At 38.3% G+C, this 12666-nt stretch overlaps 1 protein-coding gene across 2 annotated transcripts in view; it reads right to left on the bottom strand.

The window, feature by feature from the left end:
- The window catches only part of LOC106877388 (EF-hand calcium-binding domain-containing protein 5), a 207009-nt gene that overhangs the window by 122151 nt on the left and 72192 nt on the right, over positions 1-12666 (bottom strand). For both annotated transcript variants that reach the window (XM_089341110.1, XM_089341109.1), the window contains exons 7-9: positions 11851-11888; positions 6241-6268; positions 1454-2017 (exon numbers count right to left, since the gene is read on the bottom strand). In XM_089341110.1, the coding sequence (XP_089197236.1) occupies positions 1454-2017; positions 6241-6268; positions 11851-11888 (630 nt within the window). The remainder of the gene's footprint in view (positions 1-1453; positions 2018-6240; positions 6269-11850; positions 11889-12666) is intronic.

The raw sequence follows: 12666 nt of genomic DNA, 5'->3' as shown, positions 1-12666 counted from the left end.
CTAGAAGTAAGTAATAGTTTCCGCTACCTAGGCAACCAAGTCTGTAGTGGGGGTAGCTGCTCTGACAGTGTAGCGACTATAGTAAGAATAGTCGGGGCAAAGTTCAGGGAGCTCCTACCTCTGCTAGCAACTAAGGGCCTCTCGCTCAGGGTGAAAGGTAGTGTGAACTGCCATGCTACATGGCAGTGAAACATGGGCCAGGAATGCTAAGGACATGCATAGGCTTGAAAGAAATGAAGCTAATATGATCTACTGGATATGTTATGTCAGCATGCTTACACAACATAGTGTAAGTCCCCCAAGAGAAAATTTGGGCATAAGAAGCATCAAATGTGGTGTGCAAGAGAGGTGTCTGCACTGGTATGGTCATGTGTTACATATGAATGAAGACAACTGTGTGAGGAAGTGCCACTCCCTAACTGTAGAAGGAACCTGTGGAAGAGGTAGACCCAGAAAGACGTGAGATGAGGTGGTGAAGCATGACCTTCGAAGATTGGGCCTCACAGAGGCAATGACAGCAGCCCAGGACCTTTGGAGATACGCTGTGATTGAGAAGACCTGGAAACTAAAATGAGATCGCAACATGTCCAGACCTGTTAAGAATACTCCTGATGCATCAGGCAATATGATATGCTTGAGAAGACCTGTAGAGTCAATTAAAACCAATATCGTAGCTGTGGCCAGTGACCCCTGACTGGCTCCCATGCCGTAAAAAGCACCATCTGAATGTGGTCGATGCCAGGCCCACATGACTGGCTCCCATGCTGGTGGCACGTAAAAAGCACCAACTGATCGTGGCCGATGCCAGTACCCCCTGACTGGCTCTTGTGCTGGTGGCATGTAAAAAAGCACCCACTACACTCTCAGAGTGATTGGCATTAGGAAGGGCTACATTGCCAGATCAGATTGGAGCCTGGCGCAGCCGCTGGCTCTCCAGACCTCAGTCAAACCGTCCAACCCATGCCAGCATGGAAAACGGACGTTAAATGATGATGATGATGATGATGATGATGATGATGATGATGATGTATATATATATATATATGAACATGCACATATACACAGACACCTATGAGCGGGTGCTGAAAAGTTCCTGGCTTTGGGTAAAAGAAAATACAGGAGGATCAGTTAATTATAATTTTATTCAACATGTTTCCCCCTCAGATTCACACATTTATTGCAGTTGTTCTTCAGTACTTCTAAGCCCTGTAAAAGAACTCAGAAGTTTGAACCTCCAACCACACCTTTTGCAATACTCTTAAAGCTAGGAACTTTTCAGCACCCCCAAATATATACACAACTTCTGGTTAATATAACACATCAATTATAGAAGCAGATCACTATTTCTGACTATTCTTTTTCACTGCTTTGGATTTTTTTTCTTGACTGGATTGGATAAAATTAAAAAAAAATTTTTTTAAATTAAGAAACAAAACAAAAATGTCCTACTTACTCTCTGATGATTCTTTAGATTCTGAAAACTTGTCTAATGAAGCTGCCATCTTCTCCTGCCAAAAATTTTCTTGGGATTTGGTGATGTCATCAATCTCACTGAATACCTTTTTCAGCCAGCTGACAAGTTGGTAATTTTCATCCTCCGTCTTTGTGGTAGCAAAACTATATTCAGCACCAGTTGAGGTAAATTCTGATGAATATTCAAAGGAAGACTTTTTAACTTTGGATTCATCGTCTTCTTCCACTTCTTCATCATCTAAATCATCTTCAGCATTAACTTCATCTGTGACAGCAGCATTATCACCATCAGCAGGAATATCATCTCCAGCTGCAGTGTCATCTACAGCACTAACATTGTCTGCACTATCCACATTATCAACATCTCTAGTAACACTGTCAACCTCATTTTGTTCTGCAGATTTAGTTATATCATCATCCTCACCATTAATGTTGTCACTAACAGAAAGTTCATCACCTTCTGGTTTATCTTCAAGAGCATCCTGCCTTTCATTGTCATCTTCTTCAGTGTCTCTTGCTTCTCCATCACTGACTACAAAACTATCTGTGGATTAAATGAGGAGATAACAACAGAAAATATCAGCTATAGTGTCTGCAAACAATATTATTCAATATAATTGGATATCAAAATGATTAGATAATTCATATGGTTCTATTAAAGATCAGATATCACACAATGATAAGGTAGCTTGCATCATTGTTTTATGTTTGATACTGTTCATGGGAACTCCTAATAAGCTGATAACCTAGTTATTATGGCAGAGTTCGTAGAAGACTAGAAGAAGAAATTCTAGAAATAGAAACACAACCTATCTTGAAACAGTGGCTTTTAATGGAGTACCTTGATCAGTAGTTTGGAAAACTAGGTGTAGACAATTGAATTCTGAGAACAATGCAAGCCATGTACAGAGATACAGTCAGCAAAGTGAGAGTTGCCAATAAGTTCAGCTAGGAGTTTAGTGTGAAGCTAGATGTCTATCAAGGCTCGGTTTTCAGCCTTGCCCTATCCCTTATAGTTTCCCTAGCTCTTTACAAAGAAGTTTAAACTCCTAAGTATTTAAACAAGCAATATCCAACTCAAATATTCTGTTTAATGTTCAAACCAGCCAGATCTGGTTTCTCACACCTACCCTTCAATGTCATTCTAAAAATAAACAACTATATCATTAAAATCTCAAAGCTACAACATAATGCAAGATTATTTCAAGACAATGTGAATAAATACACATTACATTTGACAGATTAAACTGAATGTTAAAGGGTTAAGGTCTGCTGCCTGTGGGAATACCAATGACTTAGTCCTGGAAAGCTTCAAGAAGAAATTCCAGATGTAGAAACAAAACCCAAAATTGAGAGGCCCCAAAGTAAATGTGTAAATCATTATCATCATCATCATTTAACATCTATTTTCCATGCTGGCTCCAGTCTGTCTTGGCTTGGTTTTTACAGCTGGATGCCCTTCCTAACACCAACCACACCACAGAGTGTACCAAGTATTTCTTATGTGTCACTGGCATGGGTGCCTTTAATGTGTCACCGGCACAGGTGCCTTTTATGTGTCACTGGCATGGGTGCCTTTTACGTGTCACTAGCACAGGTGCCTTTTACGTGTCACCAGCACTGGGCACGACTACAATTTCACTAAGCTTGACATGTCTCAAGCACTGTAAATCACCAACAGTCTCAGTCACTTGTTGTATCCATGAAACTCAACATCCAAAGATCTTTAAAAAGTAGAAAACGACAGGACCCTGGTGCCATTTGGGAAATGGCCATGCTTGATATACAGAAAAGAAATAGACAGGAACTCCATATAGTGTACTCAATGGAAACTATGGGTACACAAAGGGAGTACTGGAAACTAAGAGAGGTTGACAGTGAACAAAGACTCTTTGTGGTAGATGTACTGGACTAGTAGTAGTCAGAATACAAGTAAAATAAATTCTTTTCAGTGCTTAGAAGGCTCCATAGATTACTTTAACTGAGACAACAGTACTTCTAGACACCCTTCTTAGCATTAAAACAGTAAAATACATTAAATATTGTTTCTAATTTGGGTACAAGGCCAGTAATTTTGAGACAGTGTTAGTCAATGCCATGAACCCCAGTACTAGACTGGTCCTTCATTGTATTGCCTCTTTTGGGATAAGAAGTAAAGTTGATGCTGGAGGGATTTCAACTTGGAACATTAAGAGCCAAAAACAAAACCGTTTTATAGAATGATTGATAAACTAGATGGCAACTGCCGTCAGAAATCCTCCGCTTGCTTGGAGATTTCAATACTAGAAGTGGTATAGAGAATGGTGTCTGGCCCATAGGGAACAGTCACTACAAGGTAAATAAAAATGATTTTTTTAAATATTGCTGAAATTAGTTTAAACAAGAAACTTCTCCATTATAAACATCTTCTTTCTAAACAAATATAAGCATAGAGTTACATAGATGCATCTAAAGCCACAGTAATGACATCAACTGAATTTTATCAATGTCTGAAGAAACCGCTACTATAAGGTGTAAGGGAGAGGCCCTTTGTTGTCAACAGAAGTAGGAGCTCTCTGAACTTTGCCCAGCCTATTCTTATTCTAGCAGCTATACTCTCAGAGCATCCACTTCCACTACTGACTTGGTCACCTAGATAACAGAAGCTGTGAACTACCTCTAGCTTACCCCACTCACATTTGATGGAGTCTATTTTCTGTACATGTCTAGTGTTTATCATACCTCTGCACCTTCCACACACAAAAACTATTTTCCCTGTTAACCTTCCTCTTCTATTGCTGCACTTCTTATGTGTCCATAGTTTATACTGGATACATCTTATGGAGTTTCTAACTACACCTTTTCTACAGATTGAGCAGGGCCATCTACTTGAGGGGATTTGTGATTTGTCTGCTTTCCTATTTACTAAGACTTTGCTTTTTGCTAGATTAACTCTAAGGCTCTTTGATTCTAGACCTTGCTTCTGCGCTTGAAATTTCTTCTCTAGATCTGAAAGTGATTCAGCTATGAGAACAAGGTCATCAGCATAGAAGAGCTCCCAGAGGCAGCTTATCTGAAATTTCTGTTATTGCCTGGAGGATGATGATGATCCTTGGTGAACCACTACCTATACCCTAAACTCATTGCTATATTCATTGCCAACTGAATATACCTTACTGATAGCATCCCTGTAAATGGCTTGTACAGCTCTCACCAACCCCCTATCTATCCCTAGTTTCCACATTGACCAAATAAGTGATTGGGTGACCCTGTCAAAGGCTTTCTTCATGTCAACAAAAGCCAGGTATAGAGGTTTATCTTTGGTTAGGTACTTCTCTTGCAGCTATATTACCATAAATATAGTATCAGTGGTGCTTCTCCCTGACACACAACCAAACTGCATCGCATTTAGACTAACTCTCTTCCTAATTAGTTGGGTTATGACTCTCTCTGTAACTTTCATTGCCTGATTTACCAGTTTGATACCTCTATAATTATTTCTGTCTAAGGCATCACCTTTACCTCTGTAGCAGTTGACTATGATGTTTCTACACCAGTCATTGGGTATGACCCCCTCATGTATAACCTGATTTACTATATGGGTAACTAGACCATACCTCACACCACCAGATTTTTTAAGCATCTCAGCAGTGATTCCTGATGGATATGCCAGGGGCCTTCCTGATCTTCTTAACCTTCATGGCTTTATCTACCATGCTATTGTCTATTTGGATTGCTGGTCCCTCTGTCGGATCCAGTTTAGGCAAACTCTCCTTCTCCCATGCGTTCTCTACATTTAGTAGCCTTTCATAGTGGCACTTCCAAGCCTCTTTCTTTGCAGAGTCACTAACTGCAAGTGAACAACCATCCATGTGAACACACTTCTCTCCCACAACATCACAATTTTTCCTGGCACACTATCTTGCAAGCTGAAACACTTCAAGCATCTGGTCCTGATGCTGTAAGACACTGGCAAACTTCTTCCTTTCTGCTAAGTATATCTGCTTCCTAGCTTCTCTTCTAGCTGTCTGATATCCTTCTATAACTCCTTGCTGCCATTACCCTTCTAGTCCTTCCAAGCCTGTTTTTTGGCTCTAATGGCCTTGTCAACCACCCTTTTCCAACACCATGTCATCCTAGGCCTGGCTGGGACTTCGCACCAGCCACAAATTTGTTCTGAGGCTCTCACCAAGTGGTTCCTGCAAGATTCTTGTTGTGAGATTGTGTTGAAACAAATATTGTTATACTTGGGGATGGTCATATTTTTCCAATTATCATAGAAAGACAAAATGGAATAAGTAGAAGAAGAGGCACATGGGACAAAGAGTTGCTGAAGAGGTCACAGGATGTGTGCCAAAAGAGCTTGGACAAAGAAACTAAAATAATAATAATAATAAAGCTGAAGTGAAGACCAAATATATAATGTGTGTGTTTAATTAGCAAAACAGAACCATCCCAAAGTATAACAACACACACACACACACACACACACACACACACACGTTTCTGTCCTGACTTACTTTCTACCTCAATCTACTAGAGGAGGCAGAAGCAGTGTGAGCTCAACTGTGTGTGTGTGTCTCTCTCTCTCTCTCTCTCTCTCTCTTTCTCTCCTTCTCTCTAGGGGAAAGAGGAAAGGAACTTCATCTCAACCCCATCACCATTATTAGGAACCTCATAAACTGCTCAAACAATATTGCATTCCTTTTCTTTCTACCCATTTCATGTCATCTCATTCATTCTCCGATCATCAAACAAGGGTAGAATTAAACCAATAAGTTGATTTACCTGTTGTTGTTTCCTTTGAAGGCTCACCCTGAAAACAAAAGCAAAATCTATAATTTTACTTTTTAATTAATTAATTAGTTAATTGATATCACATAATGAAGAAAACACAAAACCATATTAGAAATGTAAATATGTGTGTGTGTGTGTGTGTGTGTGTGTGTGTGTGTGTGTGTGTGTGTGTTTAGTTTGTTTAGCCATCACAGTTAATGTTATGCAGAAGCACCACCTAGATACATGTGTCATCATCAACATCATCATTTGATGTCTGTTCCCCATGCTAGGATGGGTTGAAGGGCTTGACATGAACTGGTAAGGTTAGGGGTCACACCAGGTTCCATAGTCTGTTATGGCTTGGTTTCTATGGCTGGATGCCCTTCCTAACACCAGTTACTCTATAGAGAGTATTGGGTGCTTTTTATGTGGAACCATCGCAGGTGCTTTTAAGTGACACCAGCACTTTTTACATGGCACCTTGGTTTTAAGATCTCAATTCTGTTGTGGTGGGCATGTCTTCTCAAGTACAGCAATACGTGTTGTATATACATACAAATCATCATCATCATCATCATCATTTTTATGTCAGTCTTCCATGCTGACATAAGTTGAGCAGCTTGACAGAAGTTGATGAGCCAGTGGACTATGCCAAGCTCCAATGTCTGCTTTGGCAGGGTTTCTGCAACTGGATGCCCTTCCTAGTGCTAACCACTTTACAAAGTGTGCTGGGTGCTCTTTACATGGTACTGGCACTAGTGAGGTCACCAAATAACTCACAAGACAAGACCCCTCAACTGAGAGGAGTGTAGTATTGCAGGATGTGGCTTTATGCCAAGTGAGGAGAAGTTAGATTATCATAGAGGGACAGGAACAAGTGTCATGCAGTAGATGAGATACTTGGTTAAAAGAAAGATGGTGAAAAGGTGTCAGGGCATACCCTTAAGTTACAAAAAGGTGAATATAAGAGAAGTGGTACCGAAGATGAAACAGGGTGTGTGGGAGGGTCAGTAAGTTCATGAGAATATGGCAGATGGACAGAGATGGTGATAGAGGTGAATGAACAGAAAGGCAAAAATGGGTGGAGGTGTGGACAATCATGAATATCAGTTTGGTGGGGTAGAATGGAGTGGAGAAAGTAGGAGTGGGTCAGAGAGACAATAGGTGGTGGTATAAATGATACGAAGTGTATGGGGATGGGGTGTAAGAGAGAGGCACAGTGCTGGGGATCAAGTCAGAGGTATATAGGAATGAAAAGAATGGGAGTTGAACAGAAGCAGTAGGCAGAGGGATTCTGTCATTGGCAAAATGAGAGCATGTAGAGGGGGGAAAAGGGAAAGGTGAAAGTGGTAAGGGATGATACTGAGAATGCAGGGGACAAAGCAAGTAGTTCTAGAGAGGGTGAGAAGTAAGGAGATGAGATATGTGCAGTTCTACTCTCATAATTGCTGCAGCTGAGTAAATAGTGCCATAGTCAGAAGTTAGGGAAATCAAAATGTGGGGAAGTGATATGTCAGTGTCATATCTTTAAGCCTCCGATATTGTAATACGGTTGATATTGTCGACGATAGATAAAGAATACACTGTAACAGTGTTATAACAATACAAAATAGAAACAGCAGCAGTAACAAACATGTAATGAACCAACAATCAATATTTCCAACACACCAACTCAAACTGTACCTGAACTTCGAAGACCAAACTATGAACTGCCAAATACGTCTGACTGCACACAGCCTAATCTTATTATTTTTCTTTTGAATGCACACCGTGGGCACTGCCCACTTAGAGTAATCCACCTTTCCAATGATTCCATTCTTTTCCAGTTTGTCCAACTCTTCATTTACAATTTTAATTGCTGCGAACAGTACTTTTCTGTTAGATTTAAATACAGGCACAGCTTTTTCACTTACTTGAAAGCAGGCTTCAGACTTTTTACATTGACCTAAGTTCTCTGATAGTACCTGAGGAACATCTTTTTCAATTTTCTCTTCAATTCCTCTGACGATTTATTTTTAATGGGACAACCATTTATGTTTTTGCAGTAGAGACTTCTGGGGAGGTGCAATAAGTCAAATAACCCCAACCAATCTGTACCAAACAGATTGGTTGTATTCTTCATAATGAATATTTTTGCTTCACATATTTCTCCTCAAAATGTGACATTTGTACACATTTTGCCCATGAAATGTGATTTATTACCCATCATATCACGCGCAAGTTTTGCTGTTTTACGTAACTCCAGGTTCCCAATTTTTCTCCATGTATCCGCATTTATGATTGAAATATCCCTGCCCTTATCCAACTGTAGTTTAATATTTACACCATTTATTTTTACATGTATGAATTTTCTTGTTTTTGTGTTGTATTCACTTTCTGATGAAAACACCTTAGAACTTTTTGTGTTTGACACTCATAATCTTGTCCTGCAGTGTAAGCTCTTGTGACCAATTATAGCATTTTCAGTTTTAAACAGACACCCTTTCCTGAAGTGTAGGCCTCCACATCCGTAACAAGGATTGTGGCCTGGCACTCCTTTCTGGGTCAACACATTTGTATTTTTGTGAAATCTTTCTCTTGAATTTTTCTTACATCGTGCTTCAGGTTTACCATTGTTTGACATTCTTCTGCAATGGTCTGTAGAGTTAAGTCTTGGTTTGCTCACTCCATTTTTGAGAGAATCCTTGCCCGAATTTCTCTACCTTCAGTTGCCGTAAGGCCTTGTACAAAAGGGCTTGTACAAAAGGGACTCCTGAGTGCATTCCTGAAGTTTAAAGTTTTCACACATATGGTTGAATACTCCGGTGTATGTAATAAAGTCATAATCGTTATTTTTTGTTTAGTTCCAACACTCCATTTGAGTATTAAATAACGAACTTTTGTCACAAAAAATCTTTGAGAGTAATTCAATAGTTTCTTGAAAACCAATCTCATTTGACTTTTTGGGCAATATAAAGTTACAGTAGCGTTCATGCTTGGCCAGAGCTACCTTGCATAGTAATAGCTTTACTTTCTCCTCATTCGACCATGACTTACAATTTTTGCTAAAAATTTCTTTGTACCTTCTATAGTATGCAGGAAACATAATACCCTCCTCTGGATTACAAGTGAATTCAGAAATCAAGCTTGCCAAGCCATCAGGCATAAACGAACTTACTGAATTTTCAGACTTCCTTGACTGTAACTCAATTAACTGTTGTTGTAATATTTGCTTCTGCAATTCCTGCAATTGTTCCTGTTGCTTCTCTTGAAGCTGTATTACTGCAGCTAATAGGTTCTCCATAATTTAACAATTTGTATGATGCACAAATTGTCAAACAACTTACATGAGCTTTGAAAAATCCTCATCACCAGATGTTATATCCTTAAGCCTCCAATATCATAGTATGATTGATATTGTTGACAATAAATAAAGAATACATTGTAACAGTGTTATAACAATACAAAATAGAAACAGCAGCAGTAACAAACATGTAATGAACTAACAATCTTTTACAAACCAACAATCAATATTTCCAACACACCAACTCAAACTGTAAACTTTACCTGGACTTCGAAGACCAAACTATGAACTGCCAACTACGTCTGACTGCTACTATTTATATGTAGTGGTGCAGTCTATTCTTGTCAGAGGGTGTCATACTCTTGCCACAACAGTCAGGGACAGATTGGGTTCTGGAGCAAAGACAATACTCACACACTAGTTATACCAGTGCTAAGTATCTAGAGCTCCTGCACTAGTGAACTTTCTTAAATATCAGTCGTAAAGTGTGGCTAGCCAGGAGTTTGTTTTGAACGCTGCATAAGGAGCACACCTGCATATTACCGAACACAAATTTATATCTCACACACACACACACACACAATATTAGTAGTTATTATTACATTAGACATAATTGTAATTAGACTATAAATACCAACTCCAAGATATTGTGCACGAGGTAAAACTAGAAACTAAAAATCTCTCTTATAGCATATATTGGTCTTAACTCAAACCCCATTGCCAGAAAAGATGGCCACAGCTGGAATTTCTTTGGTCACAGGGTTACTTGCTCAGAGTTGAATTTGTTAAAACAACTCCACTATTGATTAAATCTGAGTAAAAGAGTATTAAATACAATGAGAGTAAGATTAATATATTGGACTAACACCTAAATGGCCATCACTTCTGATCTTATGATCAAAGTCTGATCTTACGATCAAAGTCTGATCTTACAATCAAAGTCTGATCTTACATCTGATCTTATGATCAAAGTCTTTGCATTGTGCACCCAGTGTAAGCTATATATCTCTACTTGCCTTAGCATGCTGAATTGACTGACTGACACATTCCTTTAAGTGCACCTTATAAATTTGGTGAAGATAGGAGAATTGCAGCAATAAATTTAGAGAGGGAAAAATCCCCATTGGAGATGGTAGGGTTTATCTCCTCGCTAATGTTATAAACAAGAGACCATTTTACACCAAAAGCCAATATGAGAGTTTCTCTCATGGTATTTACTGCAGTATAGTGTGTTCCAACAGAACATCCATGTTTAAGTGGGGATAAATGTTTAAGTGGGGATAAATATTACCTACTGCTTCTGTCACTAATATATATATTTTAAAAACTGGTTTTCATAAATGGTGTTGAAACAGCTGTAATTTACAAGATGTGTCATTTTTCTGTATAAAATATCAAAATTGAATTGAATTTATCATTTAATGATTAAATTATTAATTGTTCAATTTATTATTTTGGTTTCCATTTCTAATTTATATTTATATATTGATAAACTGTATGTTTATTTTATTTATTTACCTATTTGTTAAGAGCGATAGTTCATAACATTGTTATTTATATAGGTAAAAAAAACAGTAAATTCTTTGAATATTTAATATCCCTTAGGTGTTTATTTAACACCTAACTAAATTTTTATCTTTTAAATATAGATTATCTGAATGAAGGAAGACATTACTTCCCATATATAATAATGATAATAGTGACAATGAAATTGATAGGCTCTAAAATGGATGAAATTCCAGCAAAATGTAATAAAAAGATGGTTGAGTCAACAGAAAGTCTTATGTGAGCTATATTTCTTGAGAAAGTTAGATAAAGAGTTCATCTGGTTCCCACAGCTGTTTATACTATGGTTGAGGTTAAAAGAAGAGTTAGAGAAGGAGGAAGATGGTACACTGTGCTCGCCAATGCACTCCAACCTCTATCCTATGAATGTGAAGTATCCTCTCTTTGTTCTTTCTACCACTACTACAGTGACCACTGCTCACTGGAGCTAGCTTGTCTCAAGTTATCTTCACTCACACACTCACAACTCACTTGTTTTCTCTTCTCTCATTGCCTTTGTAATGTCCTATTACTAATCATTACACCCAGTTCTTTCTCTCCAGCATGTTGACCTTCTGGAATTCCCTCTCTATCTAGGTTTCTCCTTCTCCCATGGATATACAATTGTTTCTCTACAATTTTTGTTTATCATTTTTAAAGTTTGAATAAATTTGACCTCTCTTCAGACAAGAAGGAAAAAAAGCTAATGAATTTAAATGACAGCCCAATATATAAATTTCTTCACAGGGGTCCAAATGTTGTCTAAGAGAGAAATATTATCATTCTCTTACCATGATCATGCCTGTTTCTTCCACTTCAGTGACTGGCCCTGAAATCAAGTTAAAAATGGGTTAAGTTTTATGTAGAAAATTTTCTCCTCCCCCCACCCCATACTGTGAAAGTATTAAACAGAATATTATTTTAGTGCTAATTCAAGAAATTTTTATTCACAACATCTAACACACCCAGTTTAATACCACCACCTGGCACTTTGAGAGCTTTTAGCAGAGTCCATTTTGTTGCAAACATCTGGGGGCCAGGCTTCCAATTTGAAGATATCTTCCTCTCTCTCTCTCTTTCTCTCTCCCTTTCATGAGTCTCAGAGGTCCTGCAATGGATCATAGGCAGTGCCTTCTCACCTGACATTGGATATTACTGTCTAGGACCCAAAGGGCCAGAGCTTAATCCAGTTTCCATGGTGTTTAAGGGACTAAGATTACAACATTCCCCCTGAATGGGATATCAGTTTGTCACACGGTTAGTCATTTACAAATCAATGGACTGAGGTGATGTGAAATTAAGTATTTTGCTCAAGAATATAACACATCACCCAGTCCAGCAATCAAAACTATGATTTTACAATCATGAATACAACACACTAACTACTGGACCGTGCACTCTCACCTGAGTAAAAGATAAAAAGATAATAATTTAACATTTTCGTTGATTATTTCTTTGACTATTTTATATAATTCTTCAGAACAATCCAAATATTGTAATAATTTTTTTTAGTAAATTATTTGATGATTCTCTTCAAACATTTAATATCAAATCTCTGCTGTTCATAATGTCATTGATTAGGCATGTTTGTGCAGTACTGTTGCCTC

Source organism: Octopus bimaculoides, chromosome 24 (genome assembly GCF_046866305.1).
Source record: "Octopus bimaculoides isolate indiv1 chromosome 24, ASM4686630v1, whole genome shotgun sequence".
NCBI classification, from domain to species: Eukaryota; Metazoa; Mollusca; class Cephalopoda; order Octopoda; family Octopodidae; genus Octopus; species Octopus bimaculoides.
Note: the sequence above shows the minus strand (reverse complement) of the source record. Positions and strands in the feature narration are given on the sequence as shown.